This window comes from Aquila chrysaetos, chromosome 4 (assembly GCF_900496995.4).
Source record: "Aquila chrysaetos chrysaetos chromosome 4, bAquChr1.4, whole genome shotgun sequence".
NCBI lineage: Eukaryota > Metazoa > Chordata > Aves > Accipitriformes > Accipitridae > Aquila > Aquila chrysaetos.
Genome location: NC_044007.1, coordinates 33,648,389 through 33,675,017, shown reverse-complemented (window position 1 = coordinate 33,675,017; position 26,629 = coordinate 33,648,389). Strand labels below are relative to the sequence as shown.

Genomic DNA, 26,629 nt, shown 5'->3' with positions numbered 1-26,629 from the left:
ACACAGCAAAGTGTAACAGTTGACAATTTATTGCTATAAGTAGTCTGCTCAAAACGAAAATTATTAAAAAGATAATTTGCTTTGGAACCTAAAACTGAAGAGACTTTTAAAGTGAACTGTAACTATAAACTAGTTTCCCACTTTGCATTTTAGTCTCATGAATACTGAAGTATGAAATCACCTGACAGCCAAGCCATTGAATAAGCATAACTTGCCTTCAAAAAAAAAAAAAAAAAAAAAAAAAAAAAAAAAAAGAGAGAAGTCTTTTAGGAAAAAGGCAAACTTCAGAACCTCCTGTTAAGAAGGTCAACTTGCTTTTCATAAGAATGATACATCCCAGGTAACAATTGTAGTAATATACTCAATTACGGACATTCATTGGATTGTATTTAGGAAATATATTTCTTTCATTTTTCTTAACATCTTCTCTTCACCATTTTGTACAGATCATCCTCGCCCATCACATCTCACACTTACGGAAAAATAAAGAAATATTTCCAGGTAATGCAGAAATCAGATACTATCCCTCTCCTTTCCTTTACAGAATATTGAAACTCCTGCTTTTAATTCTTCCATAACATTACTTAAATGAGACCTCTCAGAGTAGGTCAAGTGGTGGTGGTTTGTGGAAGCAAGGAATCAGCATTTTCTGACTCCTTTCACCTAAATGCCTCCAAAATCACACCTTGTGACAAGTAGTAATTCTCATTCAAATGAAGATATGAAAAGTTTTCTAATAAGTTTATTAATCTAATTAGTCTGTTTCAGTTATGGCTTCATTTTCTGATTTCTGATACAATGAAAACGTGCATGTAGCACACAAAGACACACAATGGAGCACAAATAAAGCTGTTAACACAGGGCTGTAACTCCTATCCAAGACTGAATAAAAGTTCTGGTCCTTTAGCTTTCTTAAATTCTAGGCATTTATCTTTTTCACTGATGCACATATGACTGCTCAGAAGTACATTCTCATGGTAGTTGAACACTAAACCCCTTTTGTTTAGAGAAAATGACTCAAGAGATTAACATTCCAAAATAAATTTTATTCCCTCTACTGCAGGAAGCATCACCAGATGTATCTTAGTCCTTTGTTACAGTAAGAGTTTTAACCTGAAAATATAATGCTTATGAGGACAAATTATCAATGCAATTAGTACGTGAAATTAATTATCCTTTGATTAGTCTACAAATTATCTATTTCTCTTCTGTAATATCTTCAAGTAAGACTTCTCTGCAGTTTGTATCTCACAAGACACAACAAAACAGAATTACAATATAAAAAAAGGTATATTTTTTAATTTAACAATGCTATAAGGAAGCTGCTGAGGATTGACCTTGGAGTCCTAAAAAGCTAACCTGGCAGCAAGTAGTTTTTCCAATATGCAAGTTGAAACCTTGGTCTCATCAATCTGAGTTGTGACTACAACTGAGCGAAGGTTTCACCACATGGTAGATTAAAAAAACAAAAAGATAAAATTCTGTATCTGACAGAAGGAACAACTTCCTTCCCAAACCTTCTTTTCTGTGATATGCATGGTACCTGCTTACTTGCATGCAAAATAAAAGAGTTAAAGCCACACCTTAGAATCTAGGATCTCAGGGTAATGCAAACTGTTTATTTATGCCATAAGACATAGACTTTACAAACTTGGTCAGTGCTACGAGCTACAAACCTAACACGCTGATGATGAGGTACTACAGTAGTAGGCCAATGCTTTGGTATAATAAGCCAACGTAAGTTAAGTATCAAAAGTTCAATTCCAGAAGAAAAACAGGGAAGCCAAGTGCAATATGGCACAGCCACCAGAAAATAGTTGTTCAACAGAGGTACAAAACTTCTGGAAATTGGTTTCTTACTGATACTGTAACAGGGATGAAAAACAGTACACATTTTACTAGGATTTCACCTGCATGAAGCTGCAAGACAAAACAAACCTCAGGAAATTCATACAGCTTAGGTAAATCAAAACAGCAGGACAGAGAGAGGTGGAATGAAAAAGAAAGACAACATTCTTTAATATTCAGGAAAAAGAAACTTCTAAACAAGAAAGTTAACTCCTACGTAAGAAGAACTTGACACCTAACAGAGTCCAATATAGAAAATCCATGCTCTTTTGACACAATACTGCACTGTGACTTCAGAAGGAAGTGTCCACAGGAAACAAAGGTCTGCTATGATTATAAACTACAAACACTGGATTTTGGACACGTAAAAATCTTAATTAAGATAGTTAGAGAGAGGTAGCAGAAATGCTGATGATCCTTTCTGGGGACTTTAGACCATGTCAAAGTCAGGGTTGCTAATACATTTCTTTGGAAAGAGCTATTAAGTGATGTGGAAAGACAATTCACACAGAATCACTTCAGCACCAGCAAGTGATTCCAGAATATTCTCCAACAGACTTGCCCATTTCGATACTTCCAATAAAGACAGATTTGTACCTGCTGGTTCAAATTGCAACAGCAAATAACAAATTTGGCAGGCTGCTGTTACACACATTTGATGGCAAATAATGCGTTGCAGCACAGTATCTGGAAGCAGTTGCTCTGAAGTCTCTGTTGACTCACAGAACAGTAGCAGAATTAATGAAGTTTTGGGCTGCCCAAAGATACTTACAAACCCGCTAACTGTATTTAATTGCATCAGATGAAAGCGCTGTCTGTCACTCTAAAGATCAAAACCTAGAATTTAAGGCCTTCAAACAAATAGGCTGGTGGGTTGTTTTAATCAGACACTGAAGAATGTAATAAACCATTTCATAAAAGTAGATGAAAGATATTGGATCAGCTGTTACCATACTATTTTTGGGACTGATTATTCATGATAACCAATCAAGAACACAGCCACCATAAAGTAATTTACTCAATTTAACTGTATAAGTTTATGAAAATTTGATTTAAGAGCCAAAAAAGGATGCAATGTATTTTTGCGTTAATGAGATATTTCTGGGTGAGACTTACTATTAAAAAAAGGACCGCAATTTTTTTAAAAAAATGTAAGTCTTATAAAACCAGGTCAGAGAATAAATGGATAAAGTGTTAAAAAGGGTAATAATAAAAATATTGCAAAGCCAACAGAGAAAGCAAATAATAATAGTAAAAACCAAGAAGAGTTACCTTTTTTTTTTTAATGTCTACATGCACATAACTGTGTTTGATCATTTTTCTGTGTGGTAGTGAGCCATTAGTGAGGTTTGGAACACACTTCAACCACACCAAAAAAAAAGAAGTGTGGCAAGTCCCAAAGACAGCATCTTGCGAGTAAACAGTTTTCTCCAGTGTCTCTGACTCAGAATAATGTGGGTTACCTTGGGCAGCTGCCACATTCCAATGGATGAACTGCATCCCTCAGCTTTATAGGGAAGAAGTGGGAGGAAGTCACGTATACGTCACTGAAGATCACAGATATATAGCTGACCGAGTAAATGAGTTCAGTCATCTCATGAAGGTCTAGAAGGTGCACTGTATTTGCACAGGAAGTGATTTTATCTCCTGTAGGCACATGTTAACTACAGAGTATCTATCTGTCTACCAGATGGATCACTTAAAGCCTATGGTCTATTGATAAGAAAGCAATTCTGAGTTAGAGAAAGAGTATGTCCTGTTATGGTGGCTGATTATGATGAAAACTATTAATAATCTGCTCAGATGACAATTCATCTTACACCTTTCCTTTCTGCAGTGGAACATCACACTGGGAACTCAAATTCAAAATACTCAAATTTAAAATTATTCTTTAGGCATGAACAAGGATGACTTTCCCACTAAATCCATCTACTAGCTAAGTTGGTAATGGCAGAAGCTTTTACAACAAGCTTGAGAAAATCCACAAAATGGGTAAAAACTTACTGGACATCTTCTTTATCTTTGAGGGAAGTATATAGCACGCAGTTAGGAAGTGGTAGGCTGACAGACTCTAGATCTAAGAAGGAATGACTTGACAAGATAGGGGTACCAAACTGGTATCAAGTAGCCTGACAGAATAGAAGAGCTGGTGAACTCCTTCCTTTTCTTTCCTTCAGAGAGGCAAGTTGGCACTGTTACTCATTAAAAAAATAAGACCAGTAAAGACATATGTTACAACAAATTACAGGGTCTCCAAACCCATCTTTAAGCTTTCTGTTTACAATAATTTCTAAATTTTTCCATTAATCTCTTCAACATAATATTTCATGTACAGTATAAAAACAAAGCAACCTCATATCAGGCATGCAATTCTGTCATTTCAATTTTATATTTCAGTGGCTGAAGACTGTGTACCTCTGACCCACATTTAGGACATGTAAAATACATATCAAATAAACAGTTACTTTTAATACAGTAGTAACAAAAAACATGCAAACAGCCTATGGTATGAGGCATGGTAGGCCATTCCCCACATAGTGAACATTCCTTGCAGTGAGCTGCTAATGTGTTTTCACTATTGGGAAGACCTGCAATAGGCAAACACCAAGAAGAAATTTTAAGTTTTAGTTTCTGTACATTAATAAGAGGTAGCAGATAGATCAGAAATTCAGCAAAGCCATGCCATAAGAGCTCCCTGTTCATGTATTCAAATCCTACCTGCCGAACACTTTGCGGCTTGCAAAAAACTGACCTAATTCCTAGAATGCGTTCTGTAAGCGTTGCAAATGTTCCTTTCTGAAGAAAAATCAGAAAATTTAGAAGTCCACAGAGTTTAAGAAGTCCAGCTCCAAAGTTAATATAACTCTTAATTTTGCAGAAAGATTGCAGTTGACGATTGCTAAATAAATCATAACATCTTTCTTCCAACCACCTTCCACCAACAGTGAAAATAAGATACCATAACTTCTGGTGTTTGCTCAGAGGTTGGTATTTCTCTGTCTGAGATAAGTTATTCTTGTAATGAATATTCAGAATAGCCTGTCCCACAGTTGCATTCTTGGAATAGATAGTGAATCTCCATAATACAAGCCATAAAAATGCTTTTACTTCTGGTTCAAAATGAGCCAACACGCCTGGTTTAAATCCATGAAAACAGCTGGTAAACTGGGACCACACTAGTTGTTCCAGGGCTTTGTTTAGTTCAAGAGCATCAAGTTGACTTATTCTGAGCACAGGATTCACACTCTTTTCACTTCCAATGCTGGACGCCATTTCTTCACAAAACCACTTTCTAGGAATAAACATAAATAGATTTTAGTATAATGGAGCATTTCCTATTTTTATTCTTGTTAAAGATAACAAAGTTGTAATATACCAGCAGTAAACAAAAAAATAACAAAAAAGCTGCTTCAGAATGCTGTATTAATACGTTACTAATATGTTACATTTCCTTTCAGGAAGCTTTACACTAACAGTATAAAATTTCATCTCAAAATAAGTTATATTGGACTATTTCTCACAAACAGTAACGTTTGCATTTGGTTATAGAACAGTGTTTAACACCTTCCAGATATTTAGAAAACTCCATAGATTTAACATTTCACTGTATAAATGTCATGGTTTAACCCCAGCCAGCAACTAAGCACCACGCAGCTGCTCACTCACTCCCCCCCCCACCCAGTGGGATGGGGGAGAAAAATCAGGAAAAGAAGTAAAACTCGTGGGTTGAGATAAGAACGGTTTAATAGAACAGAAAAGAAGAAACTAGTAATGATAATGATAACACTAATAAAATGACAACAGTAATAATAAAAGGATTGGAATGTACAAGTGATGCACAGTGCAATTGCTCACCACCCGCCGACCGGCACCCAGCTAGTCCCCGAGCGGCAATCCCCCGCGCCCACCCCCCCAGTTCCTATACTAGATGGGACATCCCATGGTATGGAATACCCCGTTGGCCAGTTTGGGTCAGCTGCCCTGGCTGTGTCCTGTGCCAACTTCTTGTGCCCCTCCAGCTTTCTCACTGGCTGGGCTTAAGAAGCTGAAAAATCCTTGACTTTAGACTGAATATTACTTAGCAACAACTGAAAACATCAGTGTTATCAACATTCTTCTCATACTGAACTCAAAACATAGCACTGTACCAGCTACTAGGAATAGAATTAACTATCCCAGCTGAAACCAGGACAATAAATTTAAGAAAAAGTATTGCTGGCATAACATAACTGTAATATTCAATTGGACCTTAAAACAGAAGACCAGAAACAAGAATTGTAGAACTATATGGTGTTTTATGGAGAAATAGAGAAAATGAACATACTAACTAAAATCTAGAACAGAACAGTGGGGTGCATAGAAAATATTGCCATATGAATACTTCAGTAGCGGCAGCTGAAAGTAAAATCTGAGAAATACTAATGAATTTAAGGATTACATACAGAAAGATATGGATGAAAATTAAGGTGGGAATGATAAAACTTGCTAAATAAAGGCAGTAATTTGTTTAGTTTAGAGAAGAATCATTATATGATATTAGAGAAATATTCAGCATTCAGACATAAATTATCATAAAGTACATCACTGAAGCCTGCATATATTTTCTAGAGTCTTTTGACAGGTGTGGGATTGTGGTACTTGTCATATAACACATTTCCTGGCAAGATGATTAATGTATACTAGCAACTTCAACAAATGTATACTCTTCTTGTTCAAGCGTTACAGAGAAAAATAAAAATATTTTTTAAAATTGCTTGGTTTAAATGTTATTTTATCTGGAATTCTGTGACTAAGAAAATAAATGCAATAAATAGCAAGAGCAAAATATGGATAATGCCTCAGTAATGCAAAATTGTGGGGTAACTGATTTCTGGTTCCTTTAGTCCACATAAAAAACTCGAAGTAATTTAGGAGAAGTGGTATATTTCAGACAGTATGCAACATATTTCACTTTCTAAATCAGATTCTTTGCAGACAAGCAAGGGTTAACAGCCTTCTGGAGAAAGTACAGAAGAAGGTACTTCAAATCCTTACTCGTAAGAGGAAAACCTGCTACAACACAAGACTGCTTTGAATAAAAGATGCTGTATAGGATCCTACATGGGAATGGTTGCTAATGATGCTAAGAATACTAAAAAAAAAAAAAAATCCCTCTAAACCAATAAACGTTTGCTGAAACAGAGTGCACCAAAAGTTTTAAAACCCAGTATAAAACATTATTTGTAGCATTCCTGCTGTTTTCTATACCTGTAATTAGTCATGTCTATAAGGAAAATATCATGGAAAGTTAACAGGAAATATGATTTTGTTCTTAATGCATGGTGTACAACAGTAGTTTTCAATTAACAGACTGGCTACATGGCTAGGGCAAACAATAGGTCCACTCAGTTTCTTTAAGCTCTGCCTTCCTCATTAGCAAGCAAAATATGGCTGAAGGCAGTATAAGGCCACCTCCTCTGGGCAAAAAGCTATGGGGTTCATCTCACCAACCTGCACTGGCCTGACAGGCCAGTATACAAGGGTATACAAAGGCAGTATGCCCAAGCCTGTCTCACTCACGCTTCCGTCTTTTCTGTAGTAAGCACCAAAGCACAGGAAGTGTGGTTGGAAAGCACTATCCACTATAATCCCAATAACTTACCTCCTCTGCCTTGTGATCAAAGGGTCAATTCAACCCCTACTGGATCTTGCTGTATCACTTCAAAAACTCCAGCTCCAATGACTATCCACCCTCCTACCCCTCATCTCATCCCACTACCATTTTAGGAACCACAGCCTCTGATAACCATCTGCTCTGGAACCTGTCACTGGTTTAGTCCTATTCACTCTGTAACCCCTCAAAGTCTAGTGTTTTCTTCACTTCTGGTAACACCTCAGTCCCTTCTACTCATTTCACTCCATTCTACTCATTTTAGTTACCCTCCTACTTGTGTTCTATACAACTCCCAATACACAAAAATCCCCTTTCAAAATCCTAAAGTTATTTGAAAGGGACATCTTATCAAACAGCTTCCTTGATCCATCTACTAGAAACATTTTACAACATCTTTTCCAGCTGTCTTCCATTATCCCAACTGCTATGAGAAATTGCTGTTGGAGATTTCTCATAAATAAGGTAGGCTAAATCTGTGCAGACTTCTCCGCCCCCCCCCCCCCCCCCCCCCCCCCCCCCGGTATAGCCAGATTATCTTAAGAAACCTCAGCAAGTGAGGAAAGGGTCATCAGGAACCTTCTGAAGTTCAAGGAAAATCTGTCAAATACACAGGATTATGATTGATCATGAAATACGCAAGAAAACCCATGGATTACTATAGGCTGGGAGCTGACTGACTGCATAGCTGCTTTGCAAAAAAGGACTTGGGCATTCTGGCAGGCAGCAAGCTGAACCCAAGTCACCAGTGCATCCTTGCGGCAATAATGCCTACTGGAGTGCCTTAGCACACGTATAGCTAGCAGACTGAAGGATGTGCTTATTCCCCTCTACTTGGCATTGGTGCGTCTGCAGCTGGGACACTACGTCCAGTTTTGCCTCTTTTCTATCAATAGTACAAAAGAAATGTCAACAAACTGAAAAGAGTCCAGCCACTAATACCATCAGGGAGCCCCAACACCTGATGTATGAGGAGAGCTTGAAGGAACTCGGATTGTTCAACTTGAAGAAAAGGTAGCTAAGAAGTGATCTAATAGTAATCTTCCACTACCTAAAGGTTACAGAGAAGATTAAGTCAAACCTTTCCATGAGATTCAGTGAAAGAGAGAGGCAACTGGTAAGTTGCTACATGAGAAATTCCAATTGGACATAAGGAAAGTGGAAGTTTATCTACAGGGACTGTGAAATCTCCATCCCTGGAGATTCTTAACTTGACCAAACAATGCCCTAAGCTACCTGTTCTAGCATTGAATTTATCCCTAGTTTTCACAGGAGGATGGGCTAGATGTCGTAAAGATCTTCCCCAGAACTTGATCTTCCCAAAAATTTGTGCATGCCTCGTTGTAAGATCTAATTGATTTGTGACAATATGCATTTTTTCCATGTCCATGATCCTTTATAGAACTTTACTTGAAGGAAGTAACTTCAGTGAATCTGTCAGTGTGCGTTGGAACTTAGTACACAGAAAATGGGAACCGCTTTTGAACCAAGTCCAACCACTGTTTGTTAACCTTTGAAATCTTGCAAAATCCAACAAGTCTCCTTTTAAAAAAATTAGAATCAACACCATATATAGCTTAACTGTGACATTTAATGTCTCCTCCTGAATTACCGACTAGCAGACTGATTCAACTTTGAAGTCACTTTTATACAAACTATATGGAAAAAAAATAATATCAGCCAAAAACATAAGCAACTAATAATAAAGATGTACTCCTTTAAAATCTTTTAAATTATGCTTACAATATTCCTACGTAAGCAAAGCTTTCTTTTTGATGAACACTTAGGTAAGCATTCTCAATTTAAGCAATAAAACTGGGCATTGTTCTGAAGTTCTTTGTTGCTAAGATCACTGAAAGTTTGCCATAGGCCATGGCTGTTAACTAGACCCTGCAAGTTACTTGAAGATTATATCCATATAGCTTTGATTTTAACATGTAAGCACATTTCAGTGTGCTTACTGTTACCTACAGGCTGAAGTGTTCTGCTAAACACTATGCTTACTTCCAAACTGATTTAAGGTTTTACTGCACTTATAGGGTAGATACTTACTTCCCACAGACAAACATTACAAGGAAAAGTTTGAAATCTGTTATTTTCCTATGAAAAATGTCTGCAAACGTCCTAATGATCTGGATAACAGCATCTGTTTCTTTGAGAGAAGATACCTAAATTCTAATCTCTATTTTGCTATAGTAGGGAATTGTCATTATATTCTTTGTCTATGGTGTCCATTTTTTTCAAGTGCTAATAAATAAAGAATAAATAAATGATAATAAATTAAGTTTTCCCTTTTAAAATTACTTCCTCTATACAAAATCCTTTCAGAAATTTGTTAGATTTTTCAGCTCGTACTGTTTTCACAAATTGTGGTCCTAGAGTAGGAATAAATGAGAAATATTCTGGTTTAAAACTACACAATAAACACAGCCTGTAAGTATCAACACATTTAACTTGTACATTTTAACACTATTTTTGCATTCCATAGTCTGCTGAGCTACACAGACTATAAAGAGAATGCTGGTTTTCCTCCATGTTTCTGCATTAAATTCTATTTGTCATGTCCTTACAGTTTTAAGTCTCTTATTTGGTCTAATTTAATTTTTTTAAAACTTAAGAACTCAGAATCGTAGACCCAGTAATGAGACAAATATCAATGCTCAGTTAAGGATGCCATGAGGCTTAGCTTATGTGATCAGAATTGAACAGTCAAAAATCAGGTGAAGATACATAATAAACTCTACATGCGATTAACTTGTTACATAAATACACTTTAAGGCAGAACACTAAAGACTACTACTTGAAAAGTTCTCCCCTGATTTTACACTATCACAGATATTGCATATAAAAAAAAATTGCCATCCAGAAAAAACAAAAGCACAGAACATTTCTTTCTTAAATAACCTACAGTTTGCCTGTTGATTTTTTTGTTTGTTTGTTTTTTAACTAAACAAATGAACAATCCCACTTCTACAGCACACTGTGCAACAACAAAAAAAAATAATTATCGTGTATCACCAGGGAAAGAGGAATTTCTTCTGGTACATGTTAGTGCTGTTATTGAGCATTGGACAAATTAGGAATGAATATATTTTATTTGGAAACATGTTATTGACAGAAATCTATCAATAGTAATGTGAGTATTGTCAACAGCCTGTCAATATTAATGTAATTATGATTAAGGGGATAACATGGATTTTAGCTATAATACCAAGTAACATCTCCTGCATTGCTGCTATCAATATAAGCATTATTATTGACCTGTTCTGGGACTATCACTATGAGATGTATTACCATCAGGCATATTTGTCAATGCATTCTGCCCACAAAAATTCTACATTTAAATTTACAGGTCTGTAAACTTTGCCTGCAGAAATATACAAATCCAAGTAACCTCCAGGGTGCCATTTTTTTCCACAGGACTATTCCACTGTGGATGAGTAATCAAGGGGTTTCTACTGTCTCAGTGCTACTGCAATTCCCTTCTTTTCTAGCATAATCATTAGGAGATAGAGAGACATATATTATATGCAGAAGCTTCAAAATATTTTTAAGTATGACTTGTCAAAACACTTTTTAGGAACCCAAATAAAAATATATTTTATTAAGTAAGAAATGAACTTTGTTCCTTACTGCTCTAACTTAAAATTGCATTTAGGATGCAAGAAGTAGAACACCTATTCACTTCACAGAGTTCATGATTTAACTATTTTAGATAATCTCTTCTGTGCAGCCAAAACATATAGTCTGAGCACTGTACTTACGCAGAGATGGAATGGACTGCAAGAGACTACCTAATCCTACCTCAGCATGAACACAGGCTCAAGAATATCTTGACAGATATTTAACTACCAAGAAAGCTGATTCTACACTAGGTAGTCTGTTCCAGTGTTTCATCACCCTTATAATTACAAAGAATCTTTTTCTCATATGCAATCTAAAGCATCCTTATTACAAATAAACACGGTTTTCATTCCACAAGCTAAAACAACAATAACGGAGAAGAATTTCCAGTTTGTCTGCATCTTCTCAAGAGGAAAAAGCAGTGAGGCATGTGAGGGGACCAACTACATATAGAAGATTTGCCAAACTAGACAATGTCCTCTTTCCTACAACATGCCTGGTATGATCCTCCAGAAAAAAAAGCCCTACTTTTGTCAAGCAGCACAGTTAGTATTTACCTTGAGGTCTACTATATCATCAGATCTTTTTCTGTCATTTTTCTCTCCGAATAGTTATTTCCTGTTTTGTATTCATGTATTTGAGTTTTTCCTCTTAAATGCAGTGCTTCATACTTGCCTGCACTGCTTTTCATCTTGTTGATTTCACAGATTCTCTCCACATTCATCAGGAGTATTTTGGATTCAGATCTTATGTTCAAAACAAAGGAAAAAAACCAACCAAACAAAAAAACAAAAAAAACCCAGCAAAACTTTCAACCCCTCTCCCACTTAGTATCATCAGTAACTTTTCTAAGTGTGTGTGTTCTCTTCAATCAGCCAACTCATTAATGCCTTTTCATCTTGACAGGGTACTATAGATAATTACTCCGTAAAGGCAATTTTTCAACTTGATGCTGATATTATCAGCATCTAATGGAGATAGTATTGATATAATGTTTCCTTAGCTTGCTTATGTAGGGAAAAAGACTTTATTAAAATCAAGCTGTATTTACCTAAAGTTTTCCTCTTACTTACTAAGTTTGCCATCCTTTCTAAGAGGAGAAACAGACTGAGGTTTCTTACGAACAGGTCATGTCAAACCATACTGGCTGTTTTACAATCTCTCTTCTGCGCATTTTTAGATACAAATTAATTTCTAAACTATTTACTCCTGAATCTTTATTTGGAATTGAAACTGACAGGTTCAATAATTCTCTTAACAGAAGAATAAAGAGACACAAACACACACACACAAACCCATTTCGCTGGCTATTTTCACCCTCTGGGACATTAAATAAAATAAATGCATGCATAAATAAATTAATAAATATATAAAATCAGTGGTGCCTAATTCCTCAATCATTCTAGGATGAATTTTATTAGGATTTGCCACTTGTGCACATCTATACTAAGATTCCTTAGGCTATTCTTTCTGTGCTTTGGCTCCACTCTTATTTTTTGTCTAAGATTAATTTTATGAAAGTAGCAGGTCACAATATATCTCTAAGTATGAAGTAAAGAATCAGTCTTTGAAAATCTGTTATTTGTTCTCCTTTCTTATTTAATAACAGATCTAGGTAATGGACCCATCCCTTTGTGCCTCCTCTTATTTAGAGTTTTGGACCTTTTCATTGATTCTTTTCTTGTGCTTTGTAAATTGAAACTTATTTTATTCTTTAGAGTCACTGATTTTATTCATACATTCCTATACTATTCCTTTACATTCATTGCTAATCATGTTGCAATATTTTTGCCTGGACAACTCTTCTGATTTCCAGGCCACTGAGGAACTCCTGATATATCAAGTTTCTTTAACATTCATTATTATTTATTATTATGAACTATCTCTACACAAAGAAATAACAGGACATACATTAAAGATAGCCATTTTTTAGCCTTTTCAACACTCTAGATTCTGCCAAGTCCCAGCATTCAGACCTATGGCCCAGGCAGGGGGAAGTACTATGTGGTGGGCATGCTAGGAATCATACCCTCTCTGGAGAGAATATCACTAACACACAGTTCCTCTTTTCTTCAGGAGCTACAATGCATTTGGTATTGTGCATTCAGTGTTGCCCATACTGGGTGTGAGAGAGAGCACAAGCCATACCTGTAGTCTACTATTCCTCCTTTTATGTTCACAAAGTTAGGATATCAACAGATAGCAAAGAAAACTATCTTTCCGTCCACAAGAATGTTGAGCTTTCTTTTTTTAGTGTGAAGTGGGATTTTTTTGAGTTGGTTTTGTGTTTTTTGGTTTGTTTGGTTTTGGTTTTTTTTTTGGTGAAAATTTATTCCATTTAACTGTTCTTTTCAGTTACTCTCAGTAGCAGAGGATATTTAGATGTCAATTTGAAATCAATAAACTTGAAAGATGAGAAATCAAATTATATGTATCCAGTTAATTTTAAAATCTTCCTTTACATCAACTCTCGTAATAGAACACAGAACCTGGACCCCAGCTGCTCAAAGCCTCATGTCTTACCATTAATTCTCATCTCTTTCTTGCTCATCAAGTGTAGAGAGAAATATCCTCAGATCAAAGTCTAATTGGGAGCCCCAACTGTGTTGTCTCTTAATCACTGTAAAATTAACTTATCACTATATCATTACCTCAAATAACCTTACAAAAGATTGGTTTTGTATTACTGTCTGGATTTCTATATACTTCAGCTAAATACCTATCATTTTGTAAAGAACAAACTGATTCTTTTACCATTTGGAATAACTACTAACACTAATTGAAAAACCAGTAATACACTGCCATCACAGAAAATATTATTTATTTCTTATATTCCTGGGAGGCAGGACTATTTCTCAAAATAGACAAAGTAAAGGAAAACACTGAATGACTGACTGTGTAACAAATCAATCCCATAGATGAAATTAAGATTTTCACCAAGGAGAATGAGTAAGCAACTAGCAACAAATCCCAGAATCCTAAATGCTACAGTTACATCTTATGTCTGAAGACTAAGAACAAGACACAAATACATTCAAATCACAGGTTGCTTTTCCAACTTTAACTCCATAAACTTAGATTCCATAAAATGGGATACAAGAGATCAGCCACTGCTGAATGCCTGGAGACAGCAAGAGAACATAACGATAGCTCATTGATTCATCTTCCATAAACTACCTGCCAGAGTCAAAATATTAGGGCTTCAAGTTACAAAATCAAAACCAGCTCCGAAGAGCCAGAATTGATACAACAGTAATGAAGAGCAGTAGGAAAGTGCTGCACTGTTAGAAGCTGTACATCAGTCATTTCTGTCAGTATTTGATGGAAACTGAAAATCCCGCATCAGTGTAATACATTCTCTCAATGAATTCTAGCAACCAAGACTATTATTGGCCACTGTTAAAGATACTCTGAATGCTAAAAGCTCCCACTGACTTCAGAAGAATTTGTGATCAGTCAGCACTCTTAAAAGACAGATTATTAGATGCAAACAACTAGATCTGATAGACTAATTACTGCATAACTATTATTTAAAAAACTACCTTTTAAAATTTGTGATGTTAAATTTAAGGCTACAAAAGCTCAAAGTACATTTGTATTCCCCATAGCATAAAAGCCATAGATAGCATAATCCTACCAACTTTTTGGATATGGCCCTAATTTTCATTTATTAGAATGAATAGGAAGATAAGCATGTAAAAAGCCATATGTTCAATCACAATTCTTCTTTATCCCATATCCCATTCTACTTCTTCCCCCATCTTATTTCCTCCTTTTTGTCATCCCTCTCCTTAGTATGGCAAATTGCAAACTCATCCCTAAAGGGATGTGTCAATTCTGCTTGTTAATTCCCATTCTCTGCTATACTAAATGAAATCTAGCTGCTGTTCCTTTTAATTAAATTAGTGCTAAAACCCCAAATGCTTAACAAAACAAAGCTGCATTATAACTTCAGGCTTTCCAAAAAACATGGTTCAAAAAAACCCTTGAACACTAAGATGAAGAGTCAAAATATATGCCCAAAACACAATATTGACTCTTTTTCTTAGGAATTAGGTAATGGCAATTATCTGGAAAAGTGCCTTACATTTACTGTTTCTGAATCAAAATGGCAGTGGGTTTGGTTGGAGTAGTTCAACAGAGTTGTGACTGTGATGGTTAACCAGGAAGGAACAGCCCCTTGCAAGGAAGGGGCAACATCTCTGACTAAACCAGTATCAGGAGGTGTAAGAGCATGGGAAAGATACGGATCCCTTGTGCTACAAACGTAGGTCTCAAATGTTGATGATAGCATCAGCATGTGGGAGAATTTGTGGGAGAAATTGTGGGAGGACGAAGGAAACTACACAAGGCACAACTGTTGTAAGTTTACTAACTGCACAAAGGCACAATTATTATGAGCTTTGATCATTTTGAAATCGTTTGATCCACAGTATCTGTGTTAGTCTGTTTTCTCCCCAGGGCGAGTCCCTGGCGATGTGTTGTTTTCCCTAGATTGTCGCAGCGGAGAAAGTGCGACATCAGCAGATGACAGGGAGACCCTTGCATTTCAAAAGATTTTAATTATGATGAGGATACGAGGTTCTGGTATAAGGATGGATAACTGAAAGTTCTATTGCATTGCACATGTAAAAGTGAAAAGGATGTAAAGCTTAGTACCTATGCCATCCTTTGTGTAAAGGTGAAACATCACATGGTGGCAGAGGTATGCAGCTCCATTTCAGAATGGTTCAAAGACAGAACATGAATGCACAGTTGTAAGCACACTGTAGGCAGTTATAGCCATAACTCTTCATTTGCTGGTTACTGGTACTTGCCTGAAAAGTTAGCCTTATGCCTCGCAACATATGCAATACCTGCTTTTCACTGTTGTAAGGGCACTGTACCTCACATAGCCGTATTTGTCAAGCACAGCATCAATCCCAATTTTATGCATCTTTTCCATGCCCCTCCTTACCTTTCTTCCATTCAAAACTACCTAAAAAAAGTCATCTAACTTAAATTCCCGTTTCACAGCTCTGTGTTTCTGTTCTGCTCCTACATGTCTGATCCATATGAATGGATCACTAGATAGGTATGGAGATGCCAGGATAAAGATTAAGAAGATATGTAGAAGGCATTCAGAAGCAATGCCTGTTCTATATACTCTGATACAATTTACCACAGATGACAGAACCCTGAAATTTTGCATTAAACACCTTACGCTCATAATTTGTGAAACACAGTCGTTGTGCAGATTTTATTCCAACTTTCTTCCTTTTTACATACATATGCATACCAACTGCAGAGTCATGAATATTCAGTGATATGCAAGCGTAACACTGCTGATCCAAGTCCTGCACTGCAGGAACGTAAAGTCCTTTAACCTTTTATTAGAAACACTTACTAGAAGAGAAAGGTAAAATCTGTCCTAAATGCATAGCTAACTCATAATTAATCTCTGTCCACATCTGTACCAAAAGTAGGACTGTATGTAAAAACAACATTGTTACAGACTGTATGTATTCATATGTTAGAGCCAAGAAGGCCCTGCATCAATAAAAAGACAAGCCTGTTCACTGTCAGTTTTAAGTTTTGGCCTTGTATTATATGGCATAACTTATGAATAATTGTATCTAATTATAATCAAGAACTCTGAACTGGTAGAAGGATAAAGAACAGTACTTAACCTGATGCATATGTCTCATTTCTTAGGCTTGTGTTCTACAGAAACATAAGCTGATGTAATTTGACAGCTACGGTCACTCCCTCCCATCTTCCTTCTACTGTGTATTGCCACCTTTCCTCAAAGACTAGCGCCAACACTCATTTGATCCTCTACTGAACTGTTCTTACATGTTAAAATGGCAGAAGACAAACCTGTTTAAATTTGTTTTTCTGCAGATTTAGTACACAATCAGGTCACCACAACATCAGGTAAGACATGTGCAGTACCAGTAAGAAGAGCATCAGGGCCAGGAAAAAAAGGTAGTCATGAAACTGGCTGCCTTTGCATCTCAGCATCATACTCTCACATCTGCCACGAGGCAATAGCAAGATAGAAAACCAAGCCTTTCATTTGACTAGAACTGTTCTTATGGTCTTCAAACCCAACATTCTGAATGTGCAAGGATAACACCACAACACTGTAAATACAAATAATGAAACTTTTTGCTGTCTTTCAAAAATGAAAAGAAAGAAAAAGAATAATTATTTCTACAAGTTCACTGTAGGATTCATGCAGACTTGCAGGTGAGAGGCTATTCTGTTTAAATAAGTAACACTATACAATTCCTCCCCACTCTTACCTTTTTGATATGATTGTACTTTGAAATGTTTGGCATACACAGTGACTAATAGGGATGCTGGGAAAATTAGATGTGCTCAGTGTCCCCAAATCTTGACAGTTTTATTACTTGGTAATTATGGTAACTTTAAGCACACAAGGGAAGACTGATATGCTTTCACCACACTCTCTTCAATCCTATAACTTCATTAGCATTTTAGAATCCACTGGCACAGCTGCACACACATATTACAAGTAACAGTTTAGAAGAGGGATAATAATTTCCTTACTAGGCAGCCTGAGCTGTACACTGTGACAGCTTCTACAAACCCTCTGCAATTCCAGCGTGAATTCCCCTTCATGATTTAGTTATGCCCCACAGTGTCATGGTCCTACATTAATTTCCTTTCCAGGAAAAGTTCCTTTCTCCTTGCCAGCCCCCTCCTGTGATATCTTCTGTCAGCTCCTCTGCTTATAGAATTAATAATATTGTTTTTGAATATTATTTTTTAATGTATTTTTCAAGTTTTCTTAGAATTTAAATTCAGATCATTTCCTTTCTTTTCCAACGCCACTGCCAATATTAACAAAAATGGAGACGGTGGAGATAAGCAGTGGCAGAGCCAGCATTTTTAGAGAGGTTGTTCCCAGGCAGCTACTGATACAAACACAATTAATATTAGGAGTGATTCAACTTACTTCTAAAGGCCAAAAACCTCCACAGGTCCTCTCTTGCAGGGAAAGAAGGAAGTACCCAGACCCAGTCAGAGTCAACCTTGAATCAAGAGTTGCACCATTGCCGTAATTCCTCTCTTCCCATATCATGTATTTGTAATCTTTTTCCTCCATCTCACAAATTTTTTTCTTTCTTTTAATTTTTAACCCTTTCTTTCTCTGAAAAAGCTGGATTTAGTTTCCTTTTGAAAACAGTCTGAAATAGTATCAGACTTCCAAATTTCTTGCATTCCACCTCCAAACCAAAAAACCCTACCACCATCTCCATGAGGCACATTACAAAGAGATAGCATCCTTTCTGTTCTCCTTCTCCTGAAGGTTTTTGTAAAGTTTAGATGTGAAATGACAATGCTTGTAGATGTAGGTCAGATGCATGGCCACGGGGACCATTTAGCTCATCTGAGAAACTGCAGGACAGAGAGCCTGTTACCTTCTCTGTCCACGTACAGCACAATCTGACTCATGAGACTGCAACTTTTTAGCAGAACACACTTTTTTTTTTTTATTCACTGCTTTTAACTTTACTACTTGGAGAGCACAGGAGTGCTGTGGAATAGCTGGTGTTGAGAGCATACTAGTTAGTTAAACAGAGTTGTAGCATCATACCCTTTCTCTTCCTCCCTTCACTGGTCTATGTGAAAAAGTATATACTCTATTAGGTCTCAAAACAAAAAAAAACAACAACCAAACAAAAAAAAAAAAGCAACCCTATCCACCCCCCCCCCAAAAAAAAACCAACAAGAAAAACCCCAAAACAGCATAAGCAGCCTGCTTAAAAACACCATACTGAAGTAACCTTCTGCTGCAGTCCAAGAGATGTAACAAGTTGTAGGGCCTGTGATCATTAACTGCAGCAGCAATACAGTGAGTTTGAGTCTACTCACATTTTTAGTAATACACAACTTACCCTCATTTAGGTTAGAAGTTTAAATTTGCTCTCTGCATGCTCTAAAACACTGCGTGAATTCAGATGTTCCTGGAAAGTTAACATTTGGAAACCAGACCTTGCTAGGGAGAAATTTACATTAGGGTATTCTAGTGAAAGGCTTATTTTAATTGACAAAATTATCATCTTCTAACTGCATACGTTACATACAAATGCAAATACAGCCTTTTCATATTTTATATCTTATGAGTTGTTCAGTTTAGTATATACTAAACATATGTATAAGGCTAATACATTTGCAGAGAGTTAAGTGTACTTACGATGTGAAGACCCAACAGACACTTCACAATATTTATAGAATACAGTTCGTTGGGATTTAAAGAAAAATATGCCTCTCTAAGCTTGCTGGCAAAGGGGTCTTTTTTTGCAGTAATTCTAAAGTAGTACAGAGCAGCTTCCCCCTCTTGAGTTTCCCAAAGTATGTGTGTGAAAGTCCACTGGTGGGTTGCCAAATACTGCTTGTGTATTTACTGCAAGCTGAGAAAAAAAAAAAAGGAAGAAAAGGAGAAAATTTCAGAGTTGACTGTTACCCCCTCCATTTTTATTTTTTATAAATGTGATAACAAGAGCAAGCAGAAAGGGATCAGTGTGTTTATTGTAAGCTTATAAAGTCCAATCCCCACTTGCTCAAGCAGGGCCATCTGGAGCCAGTTGCCCACGACCATGTCCAGACGGCTTTTGAATATCTCCAAGGAGGGAGACTCCACAGCCTCTCTGGGCAACCTGTGCCAGTGCTTGGTCACCCTCACAGTGAAGAAGTGTTTCCTGATCTTCAGACAGAGCTTCCTGCGTTTGTGTGGGCCCACTGCCTCTGGTCCTGTCACTTTGCACCACTGAAAAGAACCTGGCTCTGTCCTCTTTACACCTTCCTTTCAGGTATTTAAAGCCATTGATAAGACTACCCTGAGCCTTCTCTTCTCCAGGCTGAACAGTCCCAGCTCTCTCAGCCTTTCCTCAAAGGAGTCATGCTTCAGTTCCTTTATCAACTTTGTGGCCCTTCATTGGGCTCACCTCTGGGACCCACCAGGCCTCACCTATACTGGGGAGCCCAGAACTGGACACGGTACTCCAGACATGGCCTCACCACTGCTGAGGAGAGGGAGAGGGTCCTTGACGACCTCCCTTGATCTGCTGGCAACACTCCTCCTAATGCAGCCCAGGATACCATTGGCCTTCTTCACCACAAGGGCACATTGCTGGCTCATTTTGAACTTGGTGTCCACCAGGACCCCCAGGGACTTTTCTCCAAAGTTCCTTTCCAGATGGATGCCACCCAGCAGACACCAAGGCATGGGACTGATCCTCCCCAGGTGCAAGACTTTGCACTTTCTCTTCTTGAACTTCATGAGGTTCCTGTCAGCCCATTTCTCCAGGGTCTCAAGGTCCCTCTGGATGACAGCACAACCCTCTGACCTATCAGCTACTCTTCCCAGTTTTGTGTCATCAGCAGACTTGCTGAGGGTGCACTCTGCCCCATCATCCAGATCATTAATAAAGACGTTAAATGGGATCAGACTCCATATTGACCCCTGGGGTACACCACTAGTTACTAGCCTCCAACTAGACTTTGCACCATTGATCACCACCCCCTGGGCTCAACTGTTCAGCAAGTTTTATATTGACCTCACTGTCTGCTCACCCAGCCCATACTTCATCAGCTTCTCTATGAGGATGTCACAGGAGACAGTGTTGAAAGCTCTACTGAAACAATTATCTACTGCCCTCCCCTCGTCTACCAAGCCAGTCATTTCATCACAGAAAGTTACCAGGTTGGTCAAGAATGACTTCCCCTTGGTGAATCCATGTTGACTACGCCTGATCACTTTCTTGTCTTTAATGTGTCTGGAAATTGTTTCCAGGATTAGCTGCTCCATCACCTTCCATTCTTCTTGGGGATCAAGGTGAGGCTGATCAGCCTGTAGTTCCCTGGGTACTCCTTCTTGCCCTTTTGAAGTTAGGAGTGACATTGGCTTTCCTCCAGTCTTCAGGCACTTCTCCCAGTCTCCATGATCAATCAAGTATTATCAAAAGCATCCTCACAGTGATATCAGCCAGCTCCCTCAGCACTCACAGGTGCATCCCATCAGTGCCCAGAGCCTTATATATGTCCAGTTTACTTAAATATTCTCTGACCTAAATCTCTTCCACCAAGCATACATCTTCCCTGCTCTAGACTTTCCCCTGGGTTCTACAGTTCCTGAAGGTCTTTGCTAGTAGAGAAAGAGGTGAAGAATGCCTTCAGCACCTCAGCCTTTTCCACGTCCCGCATCACCAGAGCCCCTGTCTCATTCAGCAGTGATCTCACATTTTCCCTAGTCGTCCTCCTGCTACTGATGTATTTACAGAAGCATTTCTTTTTGCCTTTGACATCCCTCACCAGGTTCAACTCTAGGCAGGCTTTGACTTTCCTAATCACATCTCTGCATGCCTAGACACTGCCTTCATACTCCTCCCAGGTTACCTGTACCTGCTTCTGCATACTTCCTTTTTATGTCCGAGTTTTGTGATGAGCTCCTTATTCATCCATGCAGGACTGCTGGCATTTTTGCCTGACTTCCTACTCGCTGGGCTGGACTGCTCTTGAGCTCTGAGGAGGTGATCCTTGAATATCAACCAGCTTTCCTGCATCTCTCCAGGGCCTCATCACATTGCATTCTTCCAAGCAGATCCCTGAAGAGGCCAGAGTCTGCTCTCCTGAAGTCCAAGGCAATGATCTTGCTTTCTAATACCTAAACCAGGCTCTCAGAGAAAGCAGGCACTAACATCAGTAACTGACTAAGAAATAATTACATTAGTTTCTACCAGGGACCATACAGCTTAAAGGAGACATGAGCTAAACTGGAACAAACAAACATGCTGAACTTTTTTAATAAAAAAGTATTACCTTGAGAATCTTCAAAAAAAACTCTCTGCCCCAAAAATCATTAAATATCTAAAAAGTTTTAAAAGTCAGATATTAAAAATAAAGTAATATAATATATCTTATTCTCAGTTAGACTGACGTTAATCCAGAATGAGCTTATTGGTAATATATGAAGAACATTTCTTATTAAATACAGAGCTATCTTTCAATTCAAAAAGCTTATTCATGTTTGTTTCTTATTATCTTATTTTTCTTCTTCTTATTAGAGCACACCATGCTTACAAACTAATTTACTGAAGGGTTTTTTTTGTTTGTTTGTTTGTTTTTTTAGAGTAGGTCATTACAACCAGTACGGAAATACAGCACATAGGTAATAAGGTACTTACATTATAACCTCAAATTGTTGACTGATTTGTCTACTGTTTAATTTACTGCTAGTTTTTCTGCAGACATCTGTTCATCTCCTCCCTCCTTTCTTTCCCCCTACCCTGCACCTCATAGCTTTGAAATGACTTTCATATGTTTAAAAAAATAGGAAAAGGAAAGACATTCTCACTCTCTCCCATTCTGAATGTGTAATTAAATGTTTTTTTTTTCCCCAAAACACCATGTGCTTCATTGCTATATCCAGATATATGTTAATAATTCAGACATCACTCCCTACCCCTTGATTATTTACAACTTGAAGACTCATTTATTTTACAATATACTTTTTTGTATTGATAGTATATAGTCATAAACTTCTTTCCTTCCTTCCCAAATATTCTCTGGGTAGCAGTCTTTAGCAATTTTCAGAACTGCCACTTTCAAAGACTATAAAAGATTAAACACAGGAGAAGATCAAATGACTTTCTTGACTTGCACAACAGCATTTGATGTCAAAGCACAAATGGAGGTCCTCGGATTAGCAACAGTGTCACAAACTATCAGAGTATAGAAATTACCTTTCCCATTCTATTCTATGAAGGGTCTAACAAAGTCTTTATATACTATCAATACCTGTTTGCAAGTTTTAATTGAGTTTTATTTAGTCCGTCACAAGAACATTTGCTTCCTACATGTCCTGAATCACAGTGAGCATCAAAACCTTTCTGTGAGTCACTACCTTCTCTAATAAAAGAAATTATACCTACAGTCTCGAGGTGGGGGAAAAATGAAATAATCTAATAGGAGACAAACACAAAGAGCTCTCAAACAAAAAAATTCCCTCCCAAATCTAAACACCCTCCTTGCACAAAACAGACATTCCGTATACCTAGCTTAATCCTTAATAATCCACCAACATGAACTGGGGCATACCATACCAGCTACCTGTCAGCCTTTTAATCAGCAGGTGGATTCATAATGCATCTGAAGGCCCATTACCTGAAAATTAAACTTTTAAAAAATAAATTTAGAGGATATTTTATATGCTTGTACTGCTGTACTAAGAGTTCTAAGGGTAGCCATGAGAGACTTAAGCATGAGCTGATTCAGATACATGCAAGTTCACCAGTATTACTTTACAGTTTTCAACATTTCTAACATAAGAAAAAGATACTTTGCCACTCATGCAGAGCAAAGTCTAATTTATAACTGTTTACTCAATTATATCAACATTAAAAGTTTCACTAAAGCTTTAATGGGAACTGATTTTCTTCATTTGGTGAAAAGGATGATCTCAACAAAAAACACCATAAGTCTGAACCAAGGCAGGCCTAGAAGTTAAAAGGACTTACAGATAGAGGCAAAACTAAGCAAAGAGTTATTTCAGCTGCCTTGGCCCCAGATTAATGCAATTTCATTATGCTCTGTACTCAATAAACATACTCAATTCTTACTTTAAAACCTGTAAATATATATAACATTGGGTTTTTTAAATATATATATATGTATAAATTGTCACTTACGAAAAATACCGAAACACCCTGCCTCTTTCAGCCTCTCACAATACAACCCAGATAAGTAGCCAGGTAGAGGATGTAAATATAAGATCCTTGCAAACCTTCATAGACAATAGCTTTAAGTGTATTCCACTTTCCAATTCACTGACTCTACTCAGTAATTAAAGCATAAATGAATAAGCTATTAAAATTTTTAAAAATAAAAAAATGCTGCTTTCTGAAGAATACGTTTGCACAGCCAGACACAAACTTCTGACAATTTTTAGCAATGAAAGTAATATCTGATTTACCCAAAAGACAAGTTATTTTCAAAACATCACTGCAGTGTATAGGATAGCAAAATATTAGGAGGTTGGTTTTTTTTGTTTGTTTGTTTACAGAAAACTGAAATTAGTTTGAACTAGCCTATTTATGGTGTAAACTCTCATGCACAGCACTATTTTTTCTCCACATACATCACTAAAGATACAAGTGGTGAGCTATTCTCTCCAAAGAACGAGTTTGTGGAGAATATAGCTTTTTAACTTCAAAAAAGTATTCTTACTAGCAACTAGTGCTAGAGCACTAGCGACCACAGTAGGTGTTCCCATACCGACGTGATCATCTATTTCCATAGTAAATTCCAGAAAAATTAAAATATATCTATCAAATCCCTCCAATACTCTTGATTATATGCCCTACTGGTCTACTCCATTTCTACTAAAAAGAATGAAAAAAGCCTATTTAACAAGTTCATTTATACATCTCATAGGTGTGAAGTTATCCCTCTAACTCCAGAGCAAGTACTGAAATTGATGACTTCATGCAATATGAACAAACTTAAAAAAAAATAAAAAGTGACTTGTTGCTCCCCTTAATAGTTTATTTGTTACTCTAGTTCATGTCCCAGCAATGACACCTTCAGCTGTTTTCCTACTACTCTAATTCACATCCCAGCAATGACACTTTCAGCTGTTTTCCTACTAATCACTTCATTAGATAAACTAGTGATAATGGACAGCCAGGAAGTGAAAAACAAACTGCTGATTAGTAGAAACTGAAGCATAAAGAAGTAAAAAAGTTGGTAGGAGAAAGCACTGATAAAATAGATCTTCATAAAGAATAAAAATAGTATTAGTCTTAAAGTGAAAACTTTATCAGCGACTGTTGCTGAACTGCATATTAATGACGACTCCAAAGAAGTTAGACAAGAATTCACTAACTTCCAGTAAAATCAAACAAATGGCTAAATATTTCTGAATCAGATTTTACTATAAACTGGCCATACTTCATCTTTGACCATGGTGAATACTTCCCTCTCACTGACAGGTGAAATACACTTAGGGATTGGAAGTAACATACAGTGCTGTGGTTTTCGGTATGGACTATTATCATAACCGGAATTCATCCCTCTGCCAAAACACATTGCCCATTCAAACTAAATCCACATTAATTTTGTGGCACGCTAGTGGTTTGTTATTTACACTTACAGGCTGCACAAAACTGGATTAACAGAAAGTGGAAAGAAGCCACTGTCACCTTTAGCAGGCAGTACCTGTAGGAAGCCTTGTCACCTATAGCAGGCAGTCACAGGAAAGGCCTCTGGAGGTCTGTAACTGGTTCGCTCCCTCAGCTGACATCAGAATAACAATTCAGAGTAACAACATATGCCTCTGCCTGAAAATTATGCCCTTTCCTCTCCACAGAGCACGCGTTACCAGGCTCCATCCTTTCTCACCTTACACCCTGGGCCTAGCTGGAAACCTGGCAGTCTCTTTGCATACCCAGGCACGCCACAGGAGAAGAGAACGGCAGTGGGACTCACGGCACTGAGGCGCCCGGAGGGAGCGTGAGGCGAAACGCGAGGTTTTTTTTTTTGTTTTTTTTTTTTACAAGCAGGGCCTGGAGGAGCGCCCGGGGCTGACCCAGAGAGGCTGCCCCGCCGCCGCGCCCCGGCCAGCCGCCCCGAGCCTGCCGGGCCTCGGGAGCTGCCTGGCCGCGCTCCATCGAGGGCCGCGGCTCCGGCAGCAGCCCCCGCACGGCGGCGGCGGCAGCGCCGCCCGCCGCTGTCCCGCTCGCCGGGAAGGCCGGCAGCACCGCGCCGCGCTGCGTCGCGTCGCGTCCCGTCCCGCCACGCCCTGACTGACCTGCGCCGCCGCCGGGCCTCCGCAGGGGTACGGGCGCGACGGGCTCTGCCTCGAGCCTCCTAATGAAGGCTTGCGCGGACGGAGCCTCCTCGGGCCGCCCCGGGGACTCTCCTCTCTGCCACCCGGCTGTCGCCCCCGGGCACCGTCCCACTGGCGGGCGCCGTCCCACCGGCAGGCCCCGCCAGGTCATAGAGCCAGCTCCTGCTGCCTAGAGCGGCTGCGGCACAAACCACAGCCACCGGAGGTAACCGCCTAGAGTGGCTCTGCAGGAAGTACTCTGGGAGATCGGGAGGACGCTCTAGAAGGGCTGCCGGGACGGTACCCGTGCCAGGGTGAACCGCGGGGCTATTTGACTGACGTGCCGCAGAGCAAATCAGTGGCTCGGGGTGAGGATGAGGAGCCAATGGGAGAGGCAGGAGGAGGGGCGGCTGCCGGGCCGAGTGTGGGGGAGAGGGCTGCGGCCGAGCGGGGGCCGCTGGGCAGCGCGTGCATCCTGGACCCAGCGAGCGGTCGAGCGTCCCGGTGGAAGCTGAGCTGCGGTGTCGCCGTCTTCAGCTCGGCAAGCGCCAACAGCGGCTTCTGCTCGCCCTGGCCGCCCGTGTGGCGGTGGAAGGGCTCCCGGCTCGATTCGGGGCGGGATGGTCACCGAGGGTGGTGCGGGGGTGGCGAGGCCGAGCATCTTGGAGTGG

General features: G+C 38.7%; 1 protein-coding gene and 1 long non-coding RNA gene across 6 annotated transcripts in view; one reads left to right on the top strand and one right to left on the bottom strand.

Annotated features, from left to right (window-relative positions):
• Window positions 1-1,025: 1,025 nt before the first annotated feature.
• On the bottom strand, window positions 1,026-26,231 carry PEX2 (peroxisomal biogenesis factor 2). 5 transcript variants are annotated; one of them, XM_041123009.1, is made up of 3 exons: window positions 25,941-26,231; window positions 19,329-19,526; window positions 1,026-5,140 (listed from the first exon to the last, which is right to left on the bottom strand). In XM_041123009.1, exon 3 carries the CDS (start codon window positions 5,119-5,121, stop codon window positions 4,207-4,209), a length of 915 nt encoding a protein of 304 aa, XP_040978943.1. In that variant the 5' UTR covers window positions 5,122-5,140; window positions 19,329-19,526; window positions 25,941-26,231; the 3' UTR covers window positions 1,026-4,206. The 5 variants fall into 5 exon arrangements, with proteins under 5 accessions (XP_040978943.1, XP_029867745.1, XP_029867746.1 ...); XM_030011885.2 differs by lacking the exon at window positions 19,329-19,526; XM_030011886.2 differs by lacking the exons at window positions 19,329-19,526; window positions 25,941-26,231 and adding an exon at window positions 25,532-25,876.
• A 16-nt stretch (window positions 26,232-26,247) lies between these two features.
• The window catches only part of LOC121233241, an 81,248-nt gene continuing 80,866 nt past the window's right edge, over window positions 26,248-26,629 (top strand). Inside the window, exon 1 of the long non-coding RNA XR_005932194.1 lies at window positions 26,248-26,326. This is a non-coding gene — a long non-coding RNA (uncharacterized LOC121233241). The remainder of the gene's footprint in view (window positions 26,327-26,629) is intronic.

What these genes read in the sequence shown, in the direction of transcription:
- PEX2 (XM_041123009.1), bottom strand. Translation starts at nt 5,121, where the DNA reads ATGGCGTCCAGCATTGGAAGTGAAAAGAGTGTGAATCCTGTGCTCAGA.